This window comes from Oryzias latipes, chromosome 20 (genome assembly GCF_053564925.1).
Source record: "Oryzias latipes strain Hd-rR chromosome 20, Olatipes_Hd-rR_3.1".
Taxonomy (NCBI): Eukaryota; Metazoa; Chordata; class Actinopteri; order Beloniformes; family Adrianichthyidae; genus Oryzias; species Oryzias latipes.
The window spans coordinates 24,097,974-24,120,696 of NC_136256.1; the positions used below are offsets into that span (position 1 = coordinate 24,097,974).

At 39.8% G+C, this 22,723-nt stretch overlaps 4 protein-coding genes across 10 annotated transcripts in view; 2 read left to right on the forward strand and 2 right to left on the reverse strand.

Moving 5' to 3' along the window:
- Positions 1-215, reverse strand: part of esyt2b (extended synaptotagmin-like protein 2b) — a 34,915-nt gene extending 34,700 nt beyond the window's left edge. For 3 of the 4 annotated variants that reach the window (XM_023950030.2, XM_023950029.2, XM_023950028.2), the window contains exon 1: positions 104-215. The gene's annotated coding sequence lies outside the window, so the exon portion shown is untranslated. The remainder of the gene's footprint in view (positions 1-103) is intronic. The other variant, XM_078938191.1, reaches the window with a different exon arrangement.
- dync2i1 (dynein 2 intermediate chain 1) lies at positions 202-9,413 on the forward strand. 4 transcript variants are annotated; one of them, XM_011488996.4, is made up of 25 exons: positions 202-354; positions 522-575; positions 659-1,217; positions 1,299-1,337; positions 2,167-2,205; positions 2,278-2,345; positions 2,490-2,750; positions 2,854-2,919; positions 2,999-3,043; positions 3,258-3,474; positions 3,552-3,654; positions 3,743-3,872; positions 3,946-4,057; positions 4,126-4,220; positions 4,315-4,444; positions 4,542-4,714; positions 5,095-5,257; positions 5,384-5,485; positions 5,550-5,611; positions 6,885-6,936; positions 7,032-7,092; positions 7,337-7,436; positions 7,511-7,642; positions 8,523-8,746; positions 8,834-9,413. In XM_011488996.4, exons 1-25 carry the CDS (start codon positions 340-342, stop codon positions 9,003-9,005), a joined length of 3,174 nt encoding a protein of 1,057 aa, XP_011487298.1. In that variant the 5' UTR covers positions 202-339; the 3' UTR covers positions 9,006-9,413. The 4 variants fall into 4 exon arrangements, with proteins under 4 accessions (XP_011487298.1, XP_078794314.1, XP_078794315.1 ...); XM_078938188.1 differs by having other exon boundaries at positions 2,490-2,726; XM_078938189.1 differs by lacking the exon at positions 2,999-3,043.
- Positions 9,414-13,132: 3,719 nt separating this feature from the next.
- Positions 13,133-16,491, reverse strand: si:ch73-174h16.4 (leucine-rich repeat-containing protein 14). Its single transcript, XM_004081299.5, has 3 exons — positions 15,901-16,491; positions 14,962-15,783; positions 13,133-14,653 (listed from the first exon to the last, which is right to left on the reverse strand). Exons 1-3 carry the CDS (start codon positions 16,176-16,178, stop codon positions 14,086-14,088), a joined length of 1,668 nt encoding a protein of 555 aa, XP_004081347.1. The 5' UTR covers positions 16,179-16,491; the 3' UTR covers positions 13,133-14,085.
- Positions 16,492-20,182: 3,691 nt separating this feature from the next.
- malrd1 (MAM and LDL receptor class A domain containing 1) overlaps positions 20,183-22,723 on the forward strand; it is a 47,749-nt gene continuing 45,208 nt past the window's right edge. Inside the window, exons 1-4 of the mRNA XM_011488998.4 lie at positions 20,183-20,492; positions 21,528-21,656; positions 21,733-21,821; positions 21,894-22,052. Coding sequence (XP_011487300.1) covers positions 20,321-20,492; positions 21,528-21,656; positions 21,733-21,821; positions 21,894-22,052 — 549 coding nt within the window. The 5' untranslated portion in view covers positions 20,183-20,320. The remainder of the gene's footprint in view (positions 20,493-21,527; positions 21,657-21,732; positions 21,822-21,893; positions 22,053-22,723) is intronic.

Here is a 22,723-nt window from a genome sequence, read left to right on the forward strand (position 1 = left end):
CTAAACACACCCAAGAGTCAAAATAAACAAATAAATAACAGTACTATTAGAATAGTACATGGAAACATACGATAGGGGTGGCTGTTAGTGTAAAAATACAGACCAAATGATGTGGAAATGTCTCCTACGCTGCCATGGCAACCCCCGTTGATTTCAGCGATGTATCTTCTTTCGATTAAAACTGTCTGTTGTCAAGCGAACCTGACGCGTTTTCCATGGTTTCCACAAACTGCGCAGGCGCAGTAAATGTTTTCCAACATGGCGTCTCCACAGAAGTAGCGGCTAATTTTCGGACGTCAAAAACCTCAAAAACTAAAGAAGCAACTATTTTTTTAAAAAATGCATAGCGAGAAGGTAAGTGAATAATGTTTGGTTTTACTGACTCGGTACGGTTCCTGTGTTTTATTTTCATTCTTGTTGCGTTTTAATCAGGGCGACCAAGCTTATGTTTTGTTTCTAAACTAAAGTGGTTTTTGTGTTAACTGAATAATGAATGGACGTTAAAAAATATTGTTGTTTAGAAAATAACCAAAGACGACACGTGGAGGCCTGCAGATTTAAGGAGACACATCAGGGTACGTTGCTGAGAGTTGAGGAAAATATCATTAGTGCTGATGTGTGGAGAAGACTCAACCCGGTTGCTTGATTTTATTTTTAGGAAACAGGTGACCACAGAAACCAAGGTGATCACTATGTCAAAAGGAAAGAGGACAGTGAAAGGAAAGGACGCGGTGGAGAGTCCACAGAGAGACGTCAAAGAGACTCAGAGGAGTCCAGGCAGGAGAGACATCTGACCAGGGAAAGGGAGGTGGATGCTGAACGAAGAAGAAGAGCGAGCTCGCGACACAGGGACGGAGATGAAAAAGACAGAGAGAAGAGGAGAACGACAGACAGCGACAGGGAAAGAAGCAGCAGAAGAGGAAATAGGGAAGACTTGCATTTTGAGAAGGAGAAAGTTAGGGACAGAGAAAAGCACACTGAAGAGGACAGGGAGAAAATAAGGCAAGACAGAGACAAAGACAGAACACAGGAGGAACGAGAGAGAGAGAAAAGGAAAGAGAGAAGACGATATGAGGAAAGTAGGGAGAGGAAAAGGGAACCATCTGATAACCAGCGCAGAGAGGAGAGGGATGGTCACTACAGAATTGACCATGAAGGCAAGGTGAAACGCAGAGACATCGAAGGCCTAAAACATTCAGAAAGAAAAGAAGAAAGAGGTGTGTATGACTCAATTACCGTAACACGTTTATTTAAAGGGGTGTTTATGGGGAGCAAGCTTTTGTATTTTCTGATTTCAGAGTCCAAAGAGAAACACAGAAAACACAGAGAGGAAAGGGGTGTGTGCACATCAATTATTACCGTATTTTCCGGACTATAAATCGCCCTTTTTTTCATAGTTTGGCAAGGGGTGCGACTTATACTCCGCAGCGACTTATATTAGAAATAAATTGAAATAAATACATTGTTAACCCTCCTGTTATGTTCATTTATGAGGAACAGAGATGATGTTCCTGGGTCAATTTAATGTATGAGGTATGTTAAGTGTTAAGAGTATATTTAGTGACTCAGAGAATCAGCAAACCTTTTTTTACAGTAAGATCTTGAAGGCTAACAACATAATATTGTATTTTCCAATGATTTCATAGATTCAGAAATGCAATAAAAATGACAACTGTTTCTACAAATACAGGATGAAAACAGAGTATTAGTTGGCCAATGATGCTTCATGAAAACAATAAATAAATAGGTTTGACAAAGAATTACTGTGAAGTTATGAGATAAACAGTCCGCTATGATTGTGTCATATGAGGTTGTGCAAGTTATTAGTTCTTGATCTCAGATTTTGTCAAATAAATTTCCCGTCAAAATGCGACTTATAGTCCAGTGCGACTTATCTGAGTTTTTTTTTACTTTATAATGCATTTTTGGGCTGGTGCGACTTATAGTCCGCAGCGACTTATAGTCCGGAAAATATGGTATTTCTTTTTTTTGTACATATATATATATATATATATATATATATATATATATATATATATATATATATATATATATATATATATATATATATATATATATATATATATATATATATATATATATATATATATATATATATATATATAGGGTTGCTCGTGTGATGCTTACATATCTGTCTGATTTCAGAGTATAAAGAGGAACGCAGAAAACACAGAGAGGAAAGAGGTGTGTCCACAGAAGGTAACAGTTTTCATGTTTTGTTGCTCAAGTGACACCTATACATCTATTTGATTTCAGCGTATAAAGAGGAACACCAAAAACGTAAAGAGGAGAGAGAAAAGAAGCACAGAGGGGCAGAGTATTATGTACGTTTTTGCAATAATACTAACATTTAACTAGCTTGTTTTATAAGACACATTATTTCTTCTGTCTGGGTAAGCATATAACATATAAGCTTATGTGTCAGTATGGGTACATTCGCCCTCTTGTGGGGATTTTCTGCTATGCAGGACGAGAAACAAAAGGATGAAAGTGAATCTAAGGAACGCCGGGACTCCAAAGGATCTGGTGAAAAGGTCAAGTTTTCCCAAAGTGACAGAGGGCGAGAAGAAAGGGAGAAACACAAAGAGAAAAAAGGGAAAAACGAAGAGGAGGATGGGAGAAAATACAAAGAAAGAAGACGCAGGGATGAAGAACATGTTCACTCAGACAGAAGTATCTCCAAGAAATCATCATCTGACAAACATGTAAGGAAAACAACAGAGGCAGAGGTTTGTCAGGATTTTTAATTTCTCTGCAAATCAGTGATCCGTTATTTGCAGATTTTGTTCAACAGTTTATGTCCTTTTTTTTTCTCTCCTGCTATAAATCTAGGAATCCAACGTGCTGTCTGACCAGTGGGCTGCTGAAGTTAAAGATGAAGAAGATGGAAAAGAGCCTGTAAGATGTTTTAGTTTTGATGTTCTTCTTCTTTGTAATTTTTAAGGTTTTTGGTTGTTAATGTTGTTTATATTTTCAGGTTGATGAGGAGGTTTTAGCAGAATACTATGAGGAAGATTTTGAGGTAATGCTGTGAAAGCATAAAGGAAAACCACATTTTGTTTTGTTTTTCACACATAAAAAAACGTATTTGCTTATTCTTTGCATGCCTTAATCACTTTACATTCTAAGAAGCCGGTGAGTATTCAGAGCTGACGTTTGGAAGTTAGCTCCCCTTTTTGCTGTTGTTGAATGGATTTTTATTTGCTAATTAATCATTTTAGTTTTTCTACTCTCAGGACTATGAAGAGGATTTTGAGGAGGAGAGTGCAGATGAACGCGAGGAGGAGAAAGAACCACTGAAACCAGCGGAAAAAGAGGAGCTAACGCTTCAAGAACAAAAAGAAATCGAAGCGATTCAGAGAGCCATGGCTGAAGAGAACAAGAGAGCTGGAACAGCTCAGTCTAGACAAACTGTGAGACAAGAGACTGAAGACAGGCTAAAGTGGAACAAAGGTTTAACTCTTCCTAAAAGTCATCCAGTTTGTTCCAGTGTTTAGTTCGGTGTTACAGTAAACGGGATGCCTTTCCAGACTCTGAAGAGAGCCAGATTAAAGCCTCCCAACGTGGAAAATTCATCGACTTTGTGGCTGCAAAGCGGCGGGAAGTGAGCAAGAAAGATGCTGTCAAACAGATGTAAGTTCACTGGAATTCAAAACATCATGCAAAATTGACAAAAAGATTGATGAGACTGAATAAAGAAATCATATATTTCTGTCTGCAGGAGACGCTGCACAGATTTGCGCCGTTTAATAGATCTGGATTTCTCTGTGACGTTCTCCCTCTTGGACCTTCCACCCGTCAGTGAATACGAGCTTTACATCCGGAACTTTGGAAGTGCAAACACCAAACAGGTTAGTTTTTCCTTTTTTTCTACAAGAACTCTTTAGTCCTTTGCACTTTTTTTCAGAATATGCTTTCTGTTAGGCGTACGCTCAATGCAACGAGGATAACACAGAGCGAGACATCCAGACGGAGGGCATAGAGATGTGTGAGAAGTGGACCCAGCATCCATCGCAGCACAGTGGAGCCTGTGGAGGTGAAGAATAATCCCTGATCTTTGATGCGCATGGATGCTCAGCTTTAGTCATCATCTTTCTTCGACAGATTCAAACCTCGCTCAAGGAGCTCGAGAAAGAACTAGGCAGGATTTGAACTTTGATTCTCAGCGTCTGACATCCTTTCTGCAATCAGCCTCACAGGTTTTCAATTGGGTCGTCAACCTTTGACAATTCAGGTTAAGATTTGTTTCAACCATCTACGGTGACTTTTACTCTCTTTTGTGACCAAATCAAGGTCATGCTCGTCCTGCTGGAAGAGGATCAAGCTGAGAGGAAGTCCCAAATAAAGCTAAAGACTCAACCAGACTCATTGTCGTTCAGTGAAGGAAGCTTGCAGATCAACACCAAGTTGCCTTTTCTTTTTGGTAGACCTTCTTAAAGCGTTTCGATCTGAGCTGAGCTTTATAGAAGCAGTTTGGTGTCCTGGGTCGTCATTTGATAGTCCCTTTTTTATATTTGCAGGCCGACAAGTCAGCTTGGTGCACTTTTCTCAAGTTCAAAGACACACCATGCTGTCAGTCCACATGCCTATTTCAAAGCCAAGCGCTGTGCGTCTTGACAGCAATGCCATCATCTGCATCTGGAACATCTGGGAGCCATCCAGACCTCAGAAGATTCTGCTCTATGAATCTGAGGTGACTTATCTCCAGTTATCATAAACAAAGTAAAAGTAATTGGTACTTATGAAGCCTTTTTTTCTGCATTAAACAGTTTTTATTGAACACTTCTGTAATTTATTGAATTTTATATCTAAAAATGTAATAAACTCAATAATCCAGGGAAACTGAGCATGAATTTATTTTTAAAAAAAGTATAATTATTGTCCAGATTTCTTTTTTATGCTGCTTGCAGATGATTATGACATTTCTAGTATTTTAAATTTAAACTTTTTTTTTAAAATGAATTTAAAGTGCAAGAGAAGCTGCCCAATAATACCAGCAACGTTTTGAAGCAAAAGTTTCCATCAGAAAAAAACAAGAAATCAGGAGGAAAGGTTCTGTTTTTCTGTTTTCAGGTGCAATGTTGCTGCTTCAGTCCTGGAAAGGCCATCCTGGTGTTTGCAGGGACGTCAGTTGGCTCTGTGGTCTTATGGGACCTGAGGGAGCCTGCCAGTAATCATTACAGCTTAAAGATCGGAGAGAACGAGTGGACCGTCAGGCAGCCCACCTTCTCCACCGGTGAGCCGAATGAGCTTGAGCCAGTTCCCCTGACAAGTGCTAAACTTGCTTCTCAACCTGAAAAAGCGCTTCAGCTTCAGAAGTTGATCAATTGCTGAAATGAACTTTATCATCTTGTCATCACAGATGCCGTCATGGCAGGGACAGGTCACCTTTCACCTGTGACCTCTGTTGAGGTCGTTCCCTCCGTTGGGGCTGGAGCAACGTCTTTTTTATCACCAGACGATGGTATGAAAACTGTATCATTATGAAAACATGGTTATATTTCTTGACTTTTTTTTTTATGACCCAGAGTCTTCAGGATTGACATTCCAACTGGCTTCTTTGGATGAAAGCGGGGTGTTAAATTTCTGGGTAAGATAAGCTAAAAAAATAAATAAAAACAAACAAATATTTTAAGTAAAGGTCACAGGAAACACGCATCTTATGTTTTCTTGCCTGTTCTGCACATGGATTCACGGTTGAAATATTTTTAGGCACAGTATCCCCTTACAGGCATGTCACTGTCAATCATTCAAGCCCCTCTCAGACACGTTTTACTGCCCCTCAGTCTGACAGCAGCAGAACGAGCTAGAGGAATGATCACCATGCTGCTTTTCAGTAACAATTTGCTCTGCCAGACAAAGTCTGACAGCAAGTCTGACCCGCTGCAGATTTGGTACAGTGACTCTATATAAATAATAAAGTAATCCTTCAATTCAATGACTTCTACTTCAATCTGGTTCTGGTGAACAAAATGTAACTTTATTTATGTATAAACTCCAAATATATTAGAAAAACTTATGTCATATCTAAAATGACGTTTTTCCAAAGCTGTCAGGACACTCTTAAACAAAGATGGGAGGGTTAGAAAAACAAAGCAATGAAAATAGATGTTGTGTTCATGAAAAAAAAATATTGCCAACAGGGGAGGAGTTCACTAATAAAGAGATATGGCCCCAGGACAGAAGCTTGGGGCTCACCAAAAGTAACTTGATGGTTAAGATGTGACAACACGTAGTTAAAAGAACTGGTTTCAGCGACAAATGTAAGATTTAAAACCAAATTGGAGGGGTTTTAGAGAATAAAGGATAAATTAGGAGATTGTGTCAGTCTGACTGAGGAGGGTGAGGATGGTGAATAAATTCGAGTCAGCTGCCATGAGGAGTTCTGTGTTTTTTTAAGAGCAGTTTCAGCACAATTGTTTTTTTTAAGAATATTGGTATTGATTATTGAAATGATTGGAATTTAGCAGTACAGTTTTTTTTTGTACCCTTTAGTTTTAAGGCACATGGGAATAAATCCAGTGGTGAGTGAGGAATAAAGATTGTGCAGATGAAGGGAAACATGGAGGGAAGGCAGGATGTCATCAGAGAAATGGATAGTGGACTTTTTCAATTTACTGATTAGATTGTAGATCAGTAATTTGTATTTCAATTAACATTTGAACTTTTTTTTAATCTACGTTTAATCAAGAAGAAAGATAGGGCCAACAAATAATATTAAAAGATTTGATAAATCTCTGTAAGTTGTGCTTCCAAATCCTCATTATAATCAGTCACTGTTGGACTTGGTGGCTTTTTTCTGCAATCTTCAAGCATGTAGATGTTTCAAGTTTTTGTTTTTTTTTCCCGCTTGTGTCCTTTAGGTGGTGGTGGAGCTCCCAAAAGGCAGTGAAGCAGGCTCTCCAACAGATCTAGGTCACATTTTTAAGCCTCCCCCTCTTTCCTCACGTTCTCGTCTTTCTCATCCTCGTGCCTCAGCCGTTACCTGGTATCATTTGTCCTGTTTGCAGGTCTCTGGCCTGGGGGAAAAGTAAAGCTGCTTCACAGCTCAGCCATTCTGACGTCTGAGAGGTGAAATGTATAAATCCACCAGCTACTGGACTTTTATATATTTACTTATATATAAATATATGTCTCCCTTTGCACACATCTGGCCCCCTTCTTGTGCGCCTCAACGTGTCATAACATGACTGTGGCTTGATGCTGCAGCAGGAATAGAATGCCGTACCATGTTCCACTATTGAGGTTTATTTTTGGCTGTGAATGGTCCAACCACTGACTTGCTCTTTTGCCTTCTTTTACTTGCACTTTTTAGGTCATCGCAGCACAACGCCGTAAAAACGGAGCCCTTAGAGGCACTTCTTTTAAAATTCCTGCCGACAGACTCCAATCACTTCTTTCTTGGCACTAATCGGGTGAGAATCACTCACGACGTTTTAAATGAGATTTCCATTTCTATGAAATACTTCTCATCTCAATTTCTTCCCAGGGTCTGGTCAGGCATGGAACAACTTTTGGTTTGAAAGCTTCACCGAGGTTTTACAGGTTTCAGGAGGTTGAAGAGCGACCTGTTGATGTCTGCTCAATCCACTTCTCTCCCTTCAGACCCGACTGCTTCTTGGTAGGATGGGTTCAAAGTAAATTTGCTGCATTTAGTAGAAAAAGACATTAAAAATTAAACAATCAATCCCACTTTTTCAGCCTGGACCCAGAAGTCTGTTAGCTTTGCTAGACATCAACTGTTATTAGATTTTTCTTAAAGTTTCACTTTATTTTAAGAGTTCCCAGTGATCTTTTAATTATGATTATGCCGTTTTCAGCCAAAAATGAACTAGGATATATGTTCAGCAAAAGCGACAGTAGTTCATCAGAAACTTTGTTGTGTTTGGGACTGTTCAATCAATCTATCAACCACTTTATTTATATAACACTTTTCATCAACATGCTGTCAATCACAAGGTGCTTAACACAAAATACTCATATAAACATCAGTTAAATACAATAAAGAAAACTAATAAGACACATTGGATTAAAAGCAACAGGAATAAAAAATAGACAAAAAGGATGGAAACGCTGTGACATAAATTTGCCACAGATCAATCCCACAACCCTTTTCCGTTACCCATAATTGAAAGCTCTCTGTTTACACGCTCTCCCGCTAGTGTACAGCCCCTCACACACACCCAACCTAACATTAACCAGTGCCAGCTCGGACGAGGAAAAGGAGACTTACGTGGATCTAAAAATGGATGTATCAGAATGGATTTTAGCAAGGAGGTTGTGGCCTGCCCAGTGAATTTTCTGCGCAACAAATACAATCTTTTTATATTCATCTCCACCTGATTGACAATTTTGAATAACAAAATACTCAGAAAAGCTATTTTCAGACTAATTTTCTCAATATATGTCCTCCATCATGAGAAAAATGCCACTAGAACATGTTTTGAAAAGAATTGTTGAACATCATCTGATCTAAAAGTTGTGATGTCTCTGTTGCCCAGGTGGGTTGTATGGATGGCAGCATTAGGATGCACACAGTTAGCCGGGAGCGTCCTGTGGCAGAGTGGAGCGGCAGCACAGCTGGAGAACCAGTGCTGTCAGTGGAGTGGGCTCAGACCAGACCCACAGTATTCTGCGTTCTGGATGCTGCTTCAAACCTTCAAATTTGGGATCTAATGAAAAATGAGGCACAGCCTGTGATCACAGAGAGAATGAGTGATGATAGGTGAGTCCATGACAGCATATTCCTCTTCACGCCTCTGTTTAAAGCCCTGATTACCTGTGTTTTCTTCTCTGGTTTGTTGGCGTTTAGGCTGACAGCTGTGTCCGTGTTTGGGGACTCGGGTCAACAGAACATATATTCCGGAATAGCTTTAGCACACGAGTCAGGAAAAATAGAGCTGCTGTATTTTACAAAAGGTTTAACCGAGCCGTGCTCTGGAGAGGCGGAAAAGCTGGATTGTTTGATCAATAATGCCATTTAAAAACCAACATCTTCTAAAGCTGCTTGTCTGCAGCAATTTCACTCTACATGAGCATAAAGTTCAATTTATCTGCATTTATAACAGACATGTATTTATTTCTATACTTAATAACGCACATGAAGAAAATGTATCAGTAATAAACCAAATGCTACTTTTTTTCTCTCCTGTATATAGCTTCAAAGCATTTGCAGTATAAAGTTTAAAAATAACCGCATGCACAAATGTTGTGGCAGGCATTTTCACTTTTATGGTAACATATTTGTGTACCAGTTTGTTCTGCGGTCCTTTAGTAATAAAACATACAAATATAAATGTGACAAATACAGTTTGGATCCTTTTGAAACACTTAAAAAGAAAAAAAAAGTATATTTTTTATTGTCTTGTTCAGAATAAACTTTACATTGAGTATTTTCTTTTTCTTTTGGAAGGGTGTGCGACAGAAGGAAGTTGAGAGTGAATGTGGAAAAGAGTATGGTGATGAGGTGTATGAGGTTAAAGGGTGAACGTAGACTGAATGTGGCATTAAATGGGGAGTTGTTGGAGTGTTTTCAGTATTTGGGGCAGTATGTCTGTGTGGATGGAGGAATAGGGGGGAGGTAGAATTTAGAATGAACGAAGTACGAAAGATATGGGGGGGGGGGGGGGTGTGAAGAGAGTGTTTGAATGTAGGTCACTGGGAAAGGATGCGAAAAGAAGATTGTATGAGGGTGTGGTGGTGCCTGCAGCGTTATATGGGGCTGGAACATGGAGTCTTAAAGTGGTGGAAAAGAGGAAGCTGAATGTAGTTGAGATGAGATGTTTGAGGAGTATGTGTGGTGTGACGCGTATGGATCATATGAGAAATGAAGTAAGCCGAGAGAGAACTGGTGTGATGCGAGAGTTGGCTTATAGAGCAGAGCAAAAGGCACTGGGATGGTTTGGACATGTTGAAAGAATGGAAAGGGAGCGATTGGTGAAAAAGGTATACAAATCTGATGTGAGTGGAGTGAGAATGAGAGGAAGACCGCGAATGGGATGGACAGAGGGTGTAAAAAGAGCGTTGAATGCCAGAGGGATGACTGTGGTGCAGGGGAGAGAGACTGCTCAGGACAGGGATGGGTGGAGAGAGTTTGTGTATGAATGAATGGATGGGTATGGTAGAGGTCTGGCCTTGGTATAAAGCGGCAAGGGGAAACCAGCCTTGGCTGAGGCCCTGCTGTGGAGGTGCCCACACTGGGCTGTGCAGCTGACCCTGGTGCAGTTCGGTGTGGCTTAGAACAGGCCTTAGACCAGTCACATACACACACACACTGAAGGAGGAGGGTTTGGGGAAGAGAAGGAGGGAGTTAAGAATGTGAGCCCTGTCTAGGCTACCCCACTTTTGTCACTCACCTGGGTATAAAGATGGATATAGATTTTGTTTTTCTTAACCCAGCCTACAGAGCTAAAGACAAAGAGAGCTATAAGGGGGCACTAAGTACCAGTTCTCAAAAGAGGTGGAACAGGCGAGAGCTCGGTATAATAAACGCCTGGAAGAGCAATTCTCTGTCAACGACGTCACCTCTGTTTGGAGAGGGCTTAGGCAAATCACCAACTACAAGCCGAGAGTCTAAAAAGCTGCTGACGACCTTCAACTGCCTGAGAGGCTTAACAACTTTTATGCCAGGTTTGAAGTCCCACCCCCCCTCCTCGACCCCCCTCACTGAACAGGTTTCCTCAGCAACTTTGGAGCCACATTCCTCCCCCATCACTCTCACTGAGGACAGCACAACCCCTCCAGACCACCTCTCCCCCACCACTGTCTTCTTGGTGACAGAAGAGGAGGTGCTCAAGCTTTTCTGTAAGCAAAACCAACGGAAGGCTCCGGGCCTGGATGGCATCTCCTCTGCCACCCTGAAACACTGTGCAGGCCAACTGGCAGTGGTCTTCACAGACATTTTTAACTCCTCCCTGGAGTTCTGCCACGTCCCGGCCTGCTTCAAGCTGTCCTAACGGACCGGAGGCAGTGTGTGCGGCTGGGGAAGAATGTCTCCACCACCCAAACTATCAGCACAGGATCTCCACAGGGCTGTGTACTTTCACCTCTGCTCTTCTCCCTGCACACCAACTGCTGCACCTCCAGCCATGACTCTGTCAAATTGATCAAGTTTGCAGATGACACCACCCTCATCAGGCTCATCTCTGACGATGATGAGACTGCCTACAGGAGGGAGGTAGACCGGCTGGTGTTGCGGTGCAGCATCAACAACCTGGAGCTGAGCAACCAGAAGACAGTGGAGATGATAGTGGACTTCAGGAAAGTCACAGCCCCCTCTCATCCTGACAGACTCTCCCATCACCATAGTGGACTCTGTGCGTTTCCTCGGCACCACCATCACCCAAGACCTCAAGTGGGAGCCGTCCATCAGCTCTCTGCTCAAAAAGGCCCAGCAGAGGATGTACTTCCTGCGGCAGTTGAATAGAGCCAAGCTGCCGGCCCAGAGGATGGTGCAGTTCTACACGACCATCATTGAGTCTATCATCACCGTGTGGTGCGCTGGAGCCACAACCAGCGACATTAACAGACTTCAGTGTATTGTGCGTTCAGCTGAGAAGGTGATTGGCTGCAGCCTTCCATCTCTCCAGGACCTATACGTCTCCAGAACCGGGGGACGTGCAGGTCGGATAGCAGCCGACCCTTCTCACCCTGGACATGGTCTACTTGAGCCACTCCCTTCAGGCAGGAGGTTAACCAGAACCTCAAGACACAAGAACAGTTTCTTTCCCTCTGCAGTCAGACTCATGAACACCTTTTAACTCCTCCCCCCTTAAACTTCACTTTTGCACTACTTAATCTATTTATTGTTCTGATCATTTAAGTCAGACAACTTTTGCAGTAAGAAATATTTGACATACTTAATTTTCCACATTCTTTAAGTTGGCATTCACATCTTTTCGTTTGGCATAAGGCTCCGTTCAATTCCATGAGAAATTTCCATAAAACTTTCGGGTAACAAAACCCCCCTTTACGGAGCCTACAGGCGGAAGCCGGGTAGGAGAGAGGGGCGAAGAATGAGCGCTGAAGGTAAGAAAGAATGAACAACTGCGCACCTGGGCTTAAATAGGACGCTGAGCAGGTGAGTTAATTGACTGAACCGCCCTAGGGTACTTACCTGTAAAACACTGCTGCGAGTGCCCGCCTGAAAATACGACAAGTCGTCATTGGGTGATTTTTTAATTTTGCTTATCCTTGTTCATTTTTTCTATCCTTAAGTGTTTTATGTTGCACATTAGCACTGCAGCAAATTCCAATTCTGTGAAACTGCTCTGTTCACTGAAAATGACATAAACACTCCTTGAATCCTTCAGAAAAGAAAAAAATATACATGTACCGTATGTATATATATCGTTTTGAGTTATTTAGAAGGAAAAGGAGGTGCTCAAAAACCTGCACAACTAAAAAACAAAAAACATTCATTTTATTCTAATGGCTGTAACGACATCCTCAAAAAACTCGCCTCCGTTTCTAAGAAACAGCTTCTAAGAATGATTCTTTTACACAAAATTCTTATTTTCACCCACACATTGAACTTTTTCCTGTAGTAGACTTTTAAAGCTCTCAGGTTGTCCGATCGACTGGATCAGCCAGCTGGACTTCATATTTCTGAACTGTGATGTTCTATAGAGTGAAACATGTGATTGATCTGTTTTGTTCAGATGTGAGGTGAAGCTAGAAAACTAATCAATACAGAGAAGCTGCACACGCTTTCGAGCAGAAGGGTCCTGACAGAGTTCAACGTGTGTGTTACAGTTACTACAGCTTTGTTGTAACACTGTGCTCTTTAGAAGAGCAGCTACGCCTATATGAATGTACGTTTGTAGACCAAAATGACTGAACAGTTTGAACAAGTTTCACTGCGACAACACTGTGATACTGTACTCCTTTTAACATTTGAATTTAATATCTGATGATGTGTTAAACTAATTATTAGACAAATGTACTTAATGTAATGGAATTACTTCATTTCAGTTAAATGTAATTAACTGAATTTCTTGACTTATTTATAGAATTCCAGGGATTATTTGATTATATTCAAATTAATATTGAACTGATCCTTCGATCAAGTTTCAAATCTCCAACCAGAACAGACGGGATTTTGACTCAATCATCCTTTTTTAATTTTTTTTATTTAGCATTAATTTTGTATACAATACTACAAAATAGGCAGTAAATATTTCCTTTGATTAGAACATTTGACATTCCAATACAATCCATGTAATAATGTACTTCTGGGATTTTTCTGATTCTTTGTTTCCAGGTCAACAAAGTTTCAAAAATAATTTCAAAGAAACAGGGAATGGGGCAAAAACACAAGTTATATGTTAAAAGAAAAGCAATAAAATTCTTTGAAAAAAAAGGCAAATCATTAGATTTATCAATTCATCATTTGTTCTTAAACTGGTGGTTTAAGTTTTTGGTAAAATTCATACACTGACTGGACTGAGCAAAATGCTTTGTATTTGAATCCGATGGCACATATATATATATATATTTTTTTTTTTACAAAAAACTATTCTTCTGTGTCAGAATACTACACCCACAAAAAAATAAAAAATAAATGAAATTAAGTCTAGGCAGCTGTACCCGGTCTTCTTTTAAGTCACCTTGACGAGCATCACTTTCATTTTGGAAACAGAAACGCACGTGTGGATTTCATCTCCACCACCTCTGAACCGTGTTTGGTTAACTCAGTTAAGAAAGGAGGTGGAGGCATGGTTAATGCAGCAGCTAACATTACTGATCTTCCTGTTCCACTGCCCTGGATGTTACAGATGCACGTGCTCCATTACACCCAACTCCAGCTACTGTCAGGCCTCCACTGAGGTCAATGAACAGCTGATAAGCAGAGGAGGGAAGAAGGTCAAAACACGGATGAGGAGGAAGCGTAATTGCAAGCACAGAACAGGGTATTCATGTTTTGCAACATTCACTATCATAAGAAAAGAAAAAAATAAATCAAGAAAAAATAAGAAAAATGTACTATTTCTACGAATAGTTTAAAAAAGGCACAAAAATGTAGTTAAAGAAAAGCCGTGTTTATGAGCACACCTGTGCTTAGCTTTAGACTACCAAGTCTTTATCGTAATTAAGGAGGTCGCAGGTGAGAAGCAGGTCGGTGCGCCCGCTGTCCAATAGCACCCTGTTCAGCTGGCTGCTGGTCATGTTGATGTCTGTGCTTTCATCCAGAGGCCAGTCCAGTAACTGAGCGCTAGACGGCAGATCAGGGAGCCCTGGTTGGTAGTCCTCCAGGGGGTTTGGGTAGAGTAACTGGCGTAAGTTAGGGAGTCTCACTGCCATCTGCACCAGGTCTAGAAGGCCTGCCATGGACAGTGGGTTTAGGGCCAAAGCCAAGCTCTTGAGAGCTCGACAGCACCCGAAGGAAGGCAGCAAGAGTCCAAGCAGACTGTCGGTCAGACCACAACCACTTAGAGACAGATGCTGCAGGCTGCTGGAGGCCTGGGAGAGGAGCCTTCGAATCGAGGGCAGGGTGCTGTCTTCCAGACGGTTCTCACTCAAATCCAGCTGCTGCAGCGCAGAGGCATGATGGCTGCAGGACAGGTAGGCCAAGTCAGATGGACTGAGGCTCAAATAAGGCAACTCCAGAATCTCAAGAGGTTGAGGCAAAGAGCTGAAAGAGAAGGAGAAATGTTTTGTTTTTGTTTTTTGATAAATTAACAGAAATGTTGCCTACATTTTTTTTAAAGTTGTTAAATCTGTAGCTTCGTAAGCCAAAATTAACATAAAACAAAATAAACATGTGTTTGGCTGTTTGATAGATTCATAGAGAAGAAACAACAGAAAATGTTTGTTACCAGGGGTAACAAAAACATTTTTACTTTTAAACTATCTTATACTTTGAACACTTATTACTTGAACATGGTTACAGGAAAAAAACATTAATTAATGATGTAAAAAAAAACAAAAAACAGGACATACCTGAGTAAAACACGCAGCTGTCCAGGCAGCCGCAAAGCAGTCAGACTGAGCCTTCGCAGCTCCTGCAAGCACGCCAGCCCCTGTGAAAGGTCCCTCAAAGTATCTTCTTGCTCAAACTGATCTCTTCTAAAGTCTAGGTTACAGTAATGTAGACGCAGGGAGTTCAGCGAAGGAAAGGAAGAGAGAAGCGGAAGAAGTTCAGCCAACCCCGCCACTCCAAGGCTGGTGTAGCGAATGTCGACACCCAGAAGACCAATGCGGGGCAGGAGGCTCAAGAGGGTCCTGATGCTCGACACTGAAATCTCCTCCACACGGAGGTATCTGCACTGGAGCTTTAGGGGCCCCGATGTGGTCAGGGCCACACGAACACGTTCCCAAGATCGGGCGTTGACAAAAAGGTCTGCTCGCACATGCGCCAACACATCACAATTGTCCTCTTTTTTGTCAACTTTACTATCTAAACCTGTCTCAGTAGTCCCTTTTTTCCTCTCCATCTCCATTCTTCTCCTGACTCCTTTCGTTAAATCCTGTTCACTCGTAAAACCTGAAAATCCAGTCACCCCTCTGTTACTTGCATCATCGCTGTTTGGTTTCGTAGTACCGTTCTTTTGTGCCCGCTCTCTTTTTAAGTCCATTTCTCTTTCGAGAGCGGAGATTCGTTTTCTTTCTCGGTCTCCGTCCTTCTTCTGTGTCCTCTTAACTCCAGCTTTGGCCTGAACGACCATGGTGCAGGCAGCTACAGTCAGAGACCAGCCTCCCATCGAGTCCCCTGTTCCCTCATCCCCATGAAGTCCGCACAGGTCCAGGACTTGCAGAGCACACCTGATCAGGATCACAATACAAACAGGATAAGTGTAAAAACGATGCTTCTTAAAGTACAATTAAACGTATTGTTTATAAATGATCAAAACATCAACAACAAAAACAAATCTGTCTGACCTTTGGTCACTCAGACCTCTGACCACTGCAAGCAGCAGGGCCTGAACGCAGAGGCGATTAGGTGAAAAGCTCCCCTTTGTCTTTGGTCCTCCAACACGCAGCGTGCGTTCGGGCCACCACTGCGCCAGCTCACCGACAGCCAGCGGTCTGCCGCTGGCGAAGGCGGCCTCTAACAGTGGTCGGTACAGCTCTCTGGGAACCCATACGAGCCAACTGGGAGAGGAGCTGTGGCTTCTGACCACCTCTCTGGCACAAAGGCTCACCAAACAATGCACCATGGTCACCTCCGGACCTGCAGGAACTTTAAAAACCAAAAAAGTCTTGCGCGCTGGATCAAAACATGATGATGATCTGAGCGAGCTAGCTCGTCTGAAGCCGCCCCGCCTCTAAATCTGCTTTTTATAGGAAGTCTGGTGCAAACCTGAAAAGTACCGATGAGCCTTTATAACATTATCTGATATCGTCCGTTGGCTTAAAAATAGAAACAGCTTGGGCCGTAGAAGCTCTTCGTTACCGCTCCAGTTAGCGATCTTGAATCCAGAGGAGTGTTTACAAAATACTTCGACGCAAGCTGATGACGTCAACAGATGCGAAATAAAAAAGCGACGAAACTTTTAAAGCAAATGGAGTTTCACACAAACTTAAAGTTGAAGAGCAACCTTTGGTTTGAGAACTATAATTTATTTAAATGTACAAATTTACGCCAACAAATGTCAACAAAGTAGTTTTAAAAGTAGCAAAGTAAAAGTTATTACCAGTGAGTGGACCTGCAAAGCAAAATCTTACACCCCAACCCAAGAAAGAGGCTTCAACATTGAAATAAAGGGTAAAGGGATACATTCAAGTAGAAAAAGTTACAGACGTTAATAACTTTGCTGACCTCCATAGATGAAGAGAAACATCTAAAAAAAATGCAAAAAAACAAACAAAAAAAACCCACATTCTTTTTTGGGGGAAAATAAAATGGTCAAAAAGGATCACTATTTAAAACATGAAAATTTTATAGTTTAGCGTCATTTCTATAGAAAACCTTTGACATTTTCAATGTAATATAATATTTTTTTCTTTCAGAATTATTATTTCAGAAGCAGGAAAGATCTTTTAAAGTTTTTTTTTGTTTGTTTTTCCTTTAAAATGAAAAGTAAAAAAAAAAAAAAACATTAATAAGATTCAAATTACGAATTTATTCCTCTTCAAAAATAATTAACCTACAAAACAGTAGATGGCACTAAAGGACCATGACTTGATCATAGAAGAACTGAGAAATGATGATGATAAACTTACAACTGTTATTTCTCTAAAGTCCGAAAAAAAAATAAAATAATATAAAATAAACATCTAATCCGACAAACCTGAAACCCAAACAATGTAGATAATTAGGAAGAGTAAACAGTAAATGTAAATTTGTCCAACTGTGCGGGTATGTTGGAACAGAATCATCTCAGGATTGGTGAGTTTTCTTTAGTTGGAGACCCCAGGCGGAGCCAATAATAGGAAAATCAAAGGAAAGCATATCATGCAGAGGAAATGGATGGGTCAGCGGAGCAGTTATAATTTTCTATTGAGGTAAAATTATTTGTTTGGCAGTAGCTGTAAATTTGGATCTATTCATATTAGACACCACATTAAGTACATTCTAAGTTATAATGGAAATGATACTTTTACAGACAGTAAAAGGGTGAGGCCGGAAAAAAGGGTGGGGCCGGTTTAGCTCGTGCTGGTTTGCAGCGCCTTCCGTCCATGAAACCAGGTTTTGAATCCGGGCTGCTCCCTATTCCATTCTCTGCTGCTGTGCTGGTCCCAAGCCCGGTTGGATTGAGAGGGTTGCGTCAGGAAGGGCATCCGGCGTAAAAACATTTCTAAGTTAACCATGCGACTCATCCTCGTGGGAGGGTTGTTTCGCTGTGGCGACCCCTGATGGGAGAAGCCAAAAGTGAAAGAAGATACTTTTACAGACAGTGTTGGAGCAGCAGTCAAATTTAAATAATTTCAGTCAATTGGAAAATACCCAGAAAATAAATAGAAAACAATGTTCCAATATGAAACCGGAGGTCTTTAAGGTTCTAAAAACAACAATTATCAGATAGAGTTGTTTTGAAATGATATCACTTAGGCCAAACATAATAGTGAGCTGGTGGTTGGATTTTAGATCTTGTTAAAAAAATAAAGAAAGAAAATCACTTGGGGCCATGAAATGTAGTCAGACATATAGGTCAGTCACTAAAAAAAATCAAAGTGGCTGAGGATTAACAAAAAGTAAGCTGCTTTAAAACATTAAAATGGGGGGGTAAATGTGTTGAAACTCTGATAAAAAAGACAGTCGTGTTAAATGTCCTCTTGTCCTCTCTTACTAAGCTCTGATTTCTACTCATTTCTGACTGCTGTTCACATCCCCCTGTCACATAACTCCACATGATCTTATTTTTCATGCTGCCCTGACTAGAAATGGACACTGAAGCATCTCCTGCTGTTAAAACGTTCAGGTTAAAACCCTGGCTGCTCCGATCAGTTCACTCAGCAGTGAATCACTTGATTCAGCTGGAGGAGGATTAGCAGTTGTGTGCTGCGCAAGCGCCATCGCTTGAATGAGATTGTGAAAACAGGTTGGTTGCTTTAAAGCTGCAACACAAGGAGCCTCTCAATATGTCTTAATTAAGAAAGTGTTGAAAGTGACAAGGTCAGAGAAAAGTCACGGTGAAGACAAATGGAGAGGGATTTTTTTTTCTGTCTGCTCAGTTTTTTACTTTCACAGTTCTTCTAAGAGCAATCAGTCAGAAGGCGTTTGAAATGCTGTGAAACAGCAGATCATCTGACAGAATGACAAGGAGAATATATTGGGAGCAATAAGGATCCTTTAAAAAAAAGGCTTTTATGTTAATCTTATCTGTAGTGTTCTGTAGTGACAACCATTTTACCCAACATGTTCAGGAATTCATTTTTTTTAAGAACACTTAGTTATTATTGTCATTTGTTAACCTTTTTTTTTTTAAAAATTTTTTGAATCTACTCAATATTTATTGACCATTTTAACTATTTTTTCCCCTGTTTGCTCTGGTTTCAACTGGTCTAAGAAGGGAGAAGCTGAAATTCAAATAGATTTTATGGTTTTCTTTTTTTGGGGGGGGGGCAAAACATGTCACACCTGCACATTTTAAAAAATGGATAACACTAATTTCCATGTTGTGGAACATTTTTATTATGTTTTATGGCAAAATGCAAAATGTCAACTAAAAATATTTTACACAGTCTTGTAAATCCAAAAATAAATCATGTCATAAAAATGCAAATTCTGTGCAAAAGTGTAACTATGTTTTTAAAAGTTACGTTTTGTTGTTGACAAGTCTTTAAGATTTTTTTATGGAACAAAACAGATCCCTCTTGCATTTAAATGTTTAATCAACAATCTTATTCTTTTGTTTTCTTCAGCTAGAAAGTAAAACCTTTGTTTATGTTCACACTTAAATATCACAAAGCTTGGAATAAAAAGTTTGCTTTTATGTCTATTTTTAACAGAATTCTCCTTTGACAACCATTCAATGCACCTTTCTCTCAAGGTTACTTTAATTTAAGCCTGCTGCTCATCATTTCAAGGTCTGTCTTTATTGGTCATCATTAAATAAAATTACTCCTGACTGTGAAGGTAACCCTGAGTCTTTTGTGACTTCTAATGAACAGGATTTTGGTGATTTTCTGCACAATTGTGTGTACAAAAAAGGAAGCACAGTAAATAAATAGTTTGGAAATGACAAACAATCACATATTTGTGCAAAAGGTATAAACATAGTTAGTTTCTGCAGTCATTAATGAGTAAAGTAACACTCAACAGTGTTTTCAATGTTTCCAAAAATTTGTTTTAGATTTTTTTATTAAGCATTTTACTTATTACCAAAGTTGTAGGCTATGTACATTTGAATATTTCTTTGCATTGGTTATTTCTTTTGTTGTTTTAGTTGAGTCCTGAGCCTTTTTTAAATTTTAGATTAAGATTTCAGTTCTTCCTTGTCAGGTCATCTGCTCTGCTCTTCTCTGTTTCTTGAGGTATATTAGTGGATAAAATAGTCAATAAACACTGAAGATTGAATCTATTGATTAGCTAATTAATAATGTAAATAATACACAATTGATTTGAAAAAAAAAGTGCTTTTTTGTGCCTCTAGAAAGAGCCACTACCTGGAGCTCACCTGGAATGATCACATGATCCCATTCAAACACAGAAACATAACCTGGCAAAGGTACTTTATTGAGCAACAGCCATAAAAAAAAAACATTTATTGCACTTTAACCTCCTCCCCCAACTCAAGCAGACACTGGATCAGTCATACTTATGTAAGCTCGAGCTAGTAAGAGAAATACAGACCTCAACTGAGCGTCTGAAAATCAGAATTTTAAACATGGGCAGAGCATCAAGAACGATTTCCTGATGGGGTTTTTTGGCTTCTCTCTGTGGCTGACGTTGGCCCTCGCCTTGGAGTTGAAGCAGGTGACCGTCGCCTCCCGTTCAGATGGGGAGTTCACCTGCAGTGAGGGATTGTGTGTCGCTCAAGTGTCTGATCTGGTAGATGACTGTAAGGACAGCAACGACAAAAGAAACTGTAAGTTTAAAACACTAATTTGGGTAAAAAAATGATTTAAACTGTTTTAGTTTATAAAAACTGCTATTAAACAAAGAAAGTTTATTTTAAGAGAGAGTCAAAGAGAAACTTTTTTTCATCTTTTTGTGTTAAAATAGGATTGTTCCAGGTTGCCAACACTAAATTATTCTTTGTGCCACTATAACTGATCATAAACCATGTCATAAAAATGCTATTTTTGACAGCTTTTCTTTCACAACAGTCATGTGACATGAAGCTGTTTAGGTTATGCACCTGCATATACAGCAATATAGACCAGTATTGCATTGAAAACTAAAAAAGGGCGGCCAGTTAATCTGAATTTAACTGAGTACTTCTTTTATGAAAACGGTTGGTGAATGAGAAAGTTAAGAATCACAGAAGAAAAGCCATAATGTGCAGCTGAAAGTCCTTAAAAATGTGTTTTACCTGTCCACAAACCAGCTGCAGATGCTATTTTTTACCTGCTGAAATGATTAAAACATTTATTTTTTTTCTAAAACATGGATACTTTGGATTAGCCCGGACTATCTAGTACTTTGAGTTAAGAATATAATACTTTGGAAAGGGTTTGAATCATCCTGGACATGCCATATTTTGTATGCATTTAAACAGAAGTATAACTTTCTACAACAATACCTGTTGCTCATGATCTTTTTATGTTTTAGTAGATGTCTGTCAATTCTAGTCAAAAATACTTTTGCTGGAAGAAAAAAAGTAGCGTTGATACATTTTACAACTAGTATTTTTCCTATTATTAGAGACAAATGATGTGCAAAAATCAGAATTTCCTTTCTTGTCATAGATTGCACAACAAAAATTATGGTGCTCCCAAGGTGTTTAAAATATATATAAAATTCATAAATAGAATTTTAAATATATAGTGTAAAAAAATAAAGAAATGTAAAGATATGTGCCAAGAGAACCAAATAGTTAGCTGTTTAAAATTTATGTCGAGATCAATTGACAGCAATAAAAAGAAGAACACACATGTTTTTTTTTTGTTTGTTTTAACAGGCTCCGCTTATACAACGTGTGACTTTGAGGAGGGGTTTTGTAACTTCATACAAAACTTAAACACAGTCTCTGAATGGACCAGAACAAATGAAGCCGCAGGACTTAACAGGGACCGCACAAACGAGTCCGGTTAGTGCAGCTCGCTCTTTTGGAACGGGACAATGCAAGAAAACTGATTCTTATGTGTTCATTTTCTCCCTTATAGGGTATTTTCTGACCCTTTTACCCGTTAAAGGAGCCACAACCTCTGCGACTCTTAGCAGTCTTGTCTTCCTCCCTAGTAAAAGCTGCCAGGTAACTCACCAAACTGATATCGCAGCTGTTTGTTTAAATTCAACAAATTTGCAATGATTTTTTTCCCCTCAGATTTATTTCTACTATTATTTTCGGGGAGCACACGGAAATCTTCAGGTCCTGATTCAACATGGGGCTCAGATGACAGAAATATGGAAACTCTCTGCACATCAGCAGACAGAAACATGGCTGCAGATAGGATTTGAATTAACCAGCGACAACAGTTTTCAGGTTTGTGATGATTTAGCAGAATCTGCTGTGAAAGTAGTGATGTGACCAAAGCAGGAAAACAGCACCGCTGACTTGTGTAAATAGATTGAAGGTTTAAAAAATTCTATTGGTTATGAAGCAAAGCAATAATATGTTAATTGTCCAAACTCATGTTTATGAATAGATTAGATTATTTTTCACCCCTTTAATTTGTTCCAGAAAAAAAGAAAAGAAAAAAAAGGTCAAGCAATTTAAAAGGTTTGCACTGTGATGTGTGTTCCTTCTGCATTTTGGGACCATTACTATGATGATGTGAGACCATTATAACTGATGCCTTATTTATTTTTAGAGCAGATTACTTTTAGATGAAGCTCCAGTTTTTGGCAACATTCACGAGGAAGTGTTAGAAATATACTCCTGACTGGTTAAGAAATACAATTTAAAAAAAAGAAACGATAATGGGGAATGCAGTATGAGAAACCTATTAAGTATTTCCTGGAAATTAAGGCAATCACCGCAGAAGCTTAAGCTTAACTGCAGAAGCAATTTATTTGCAGAAGTGCCTGACACAAGTAGACCTTTGAGACTTTTAAGACCATATGGAGTACTGTGAAAGGAGGAGCCCCCCAAATTTCAGGGTATTTTCTTCCTCCGCTTCTCTGCTTGATGTGAATCTATTTTTAGGTTTTGCG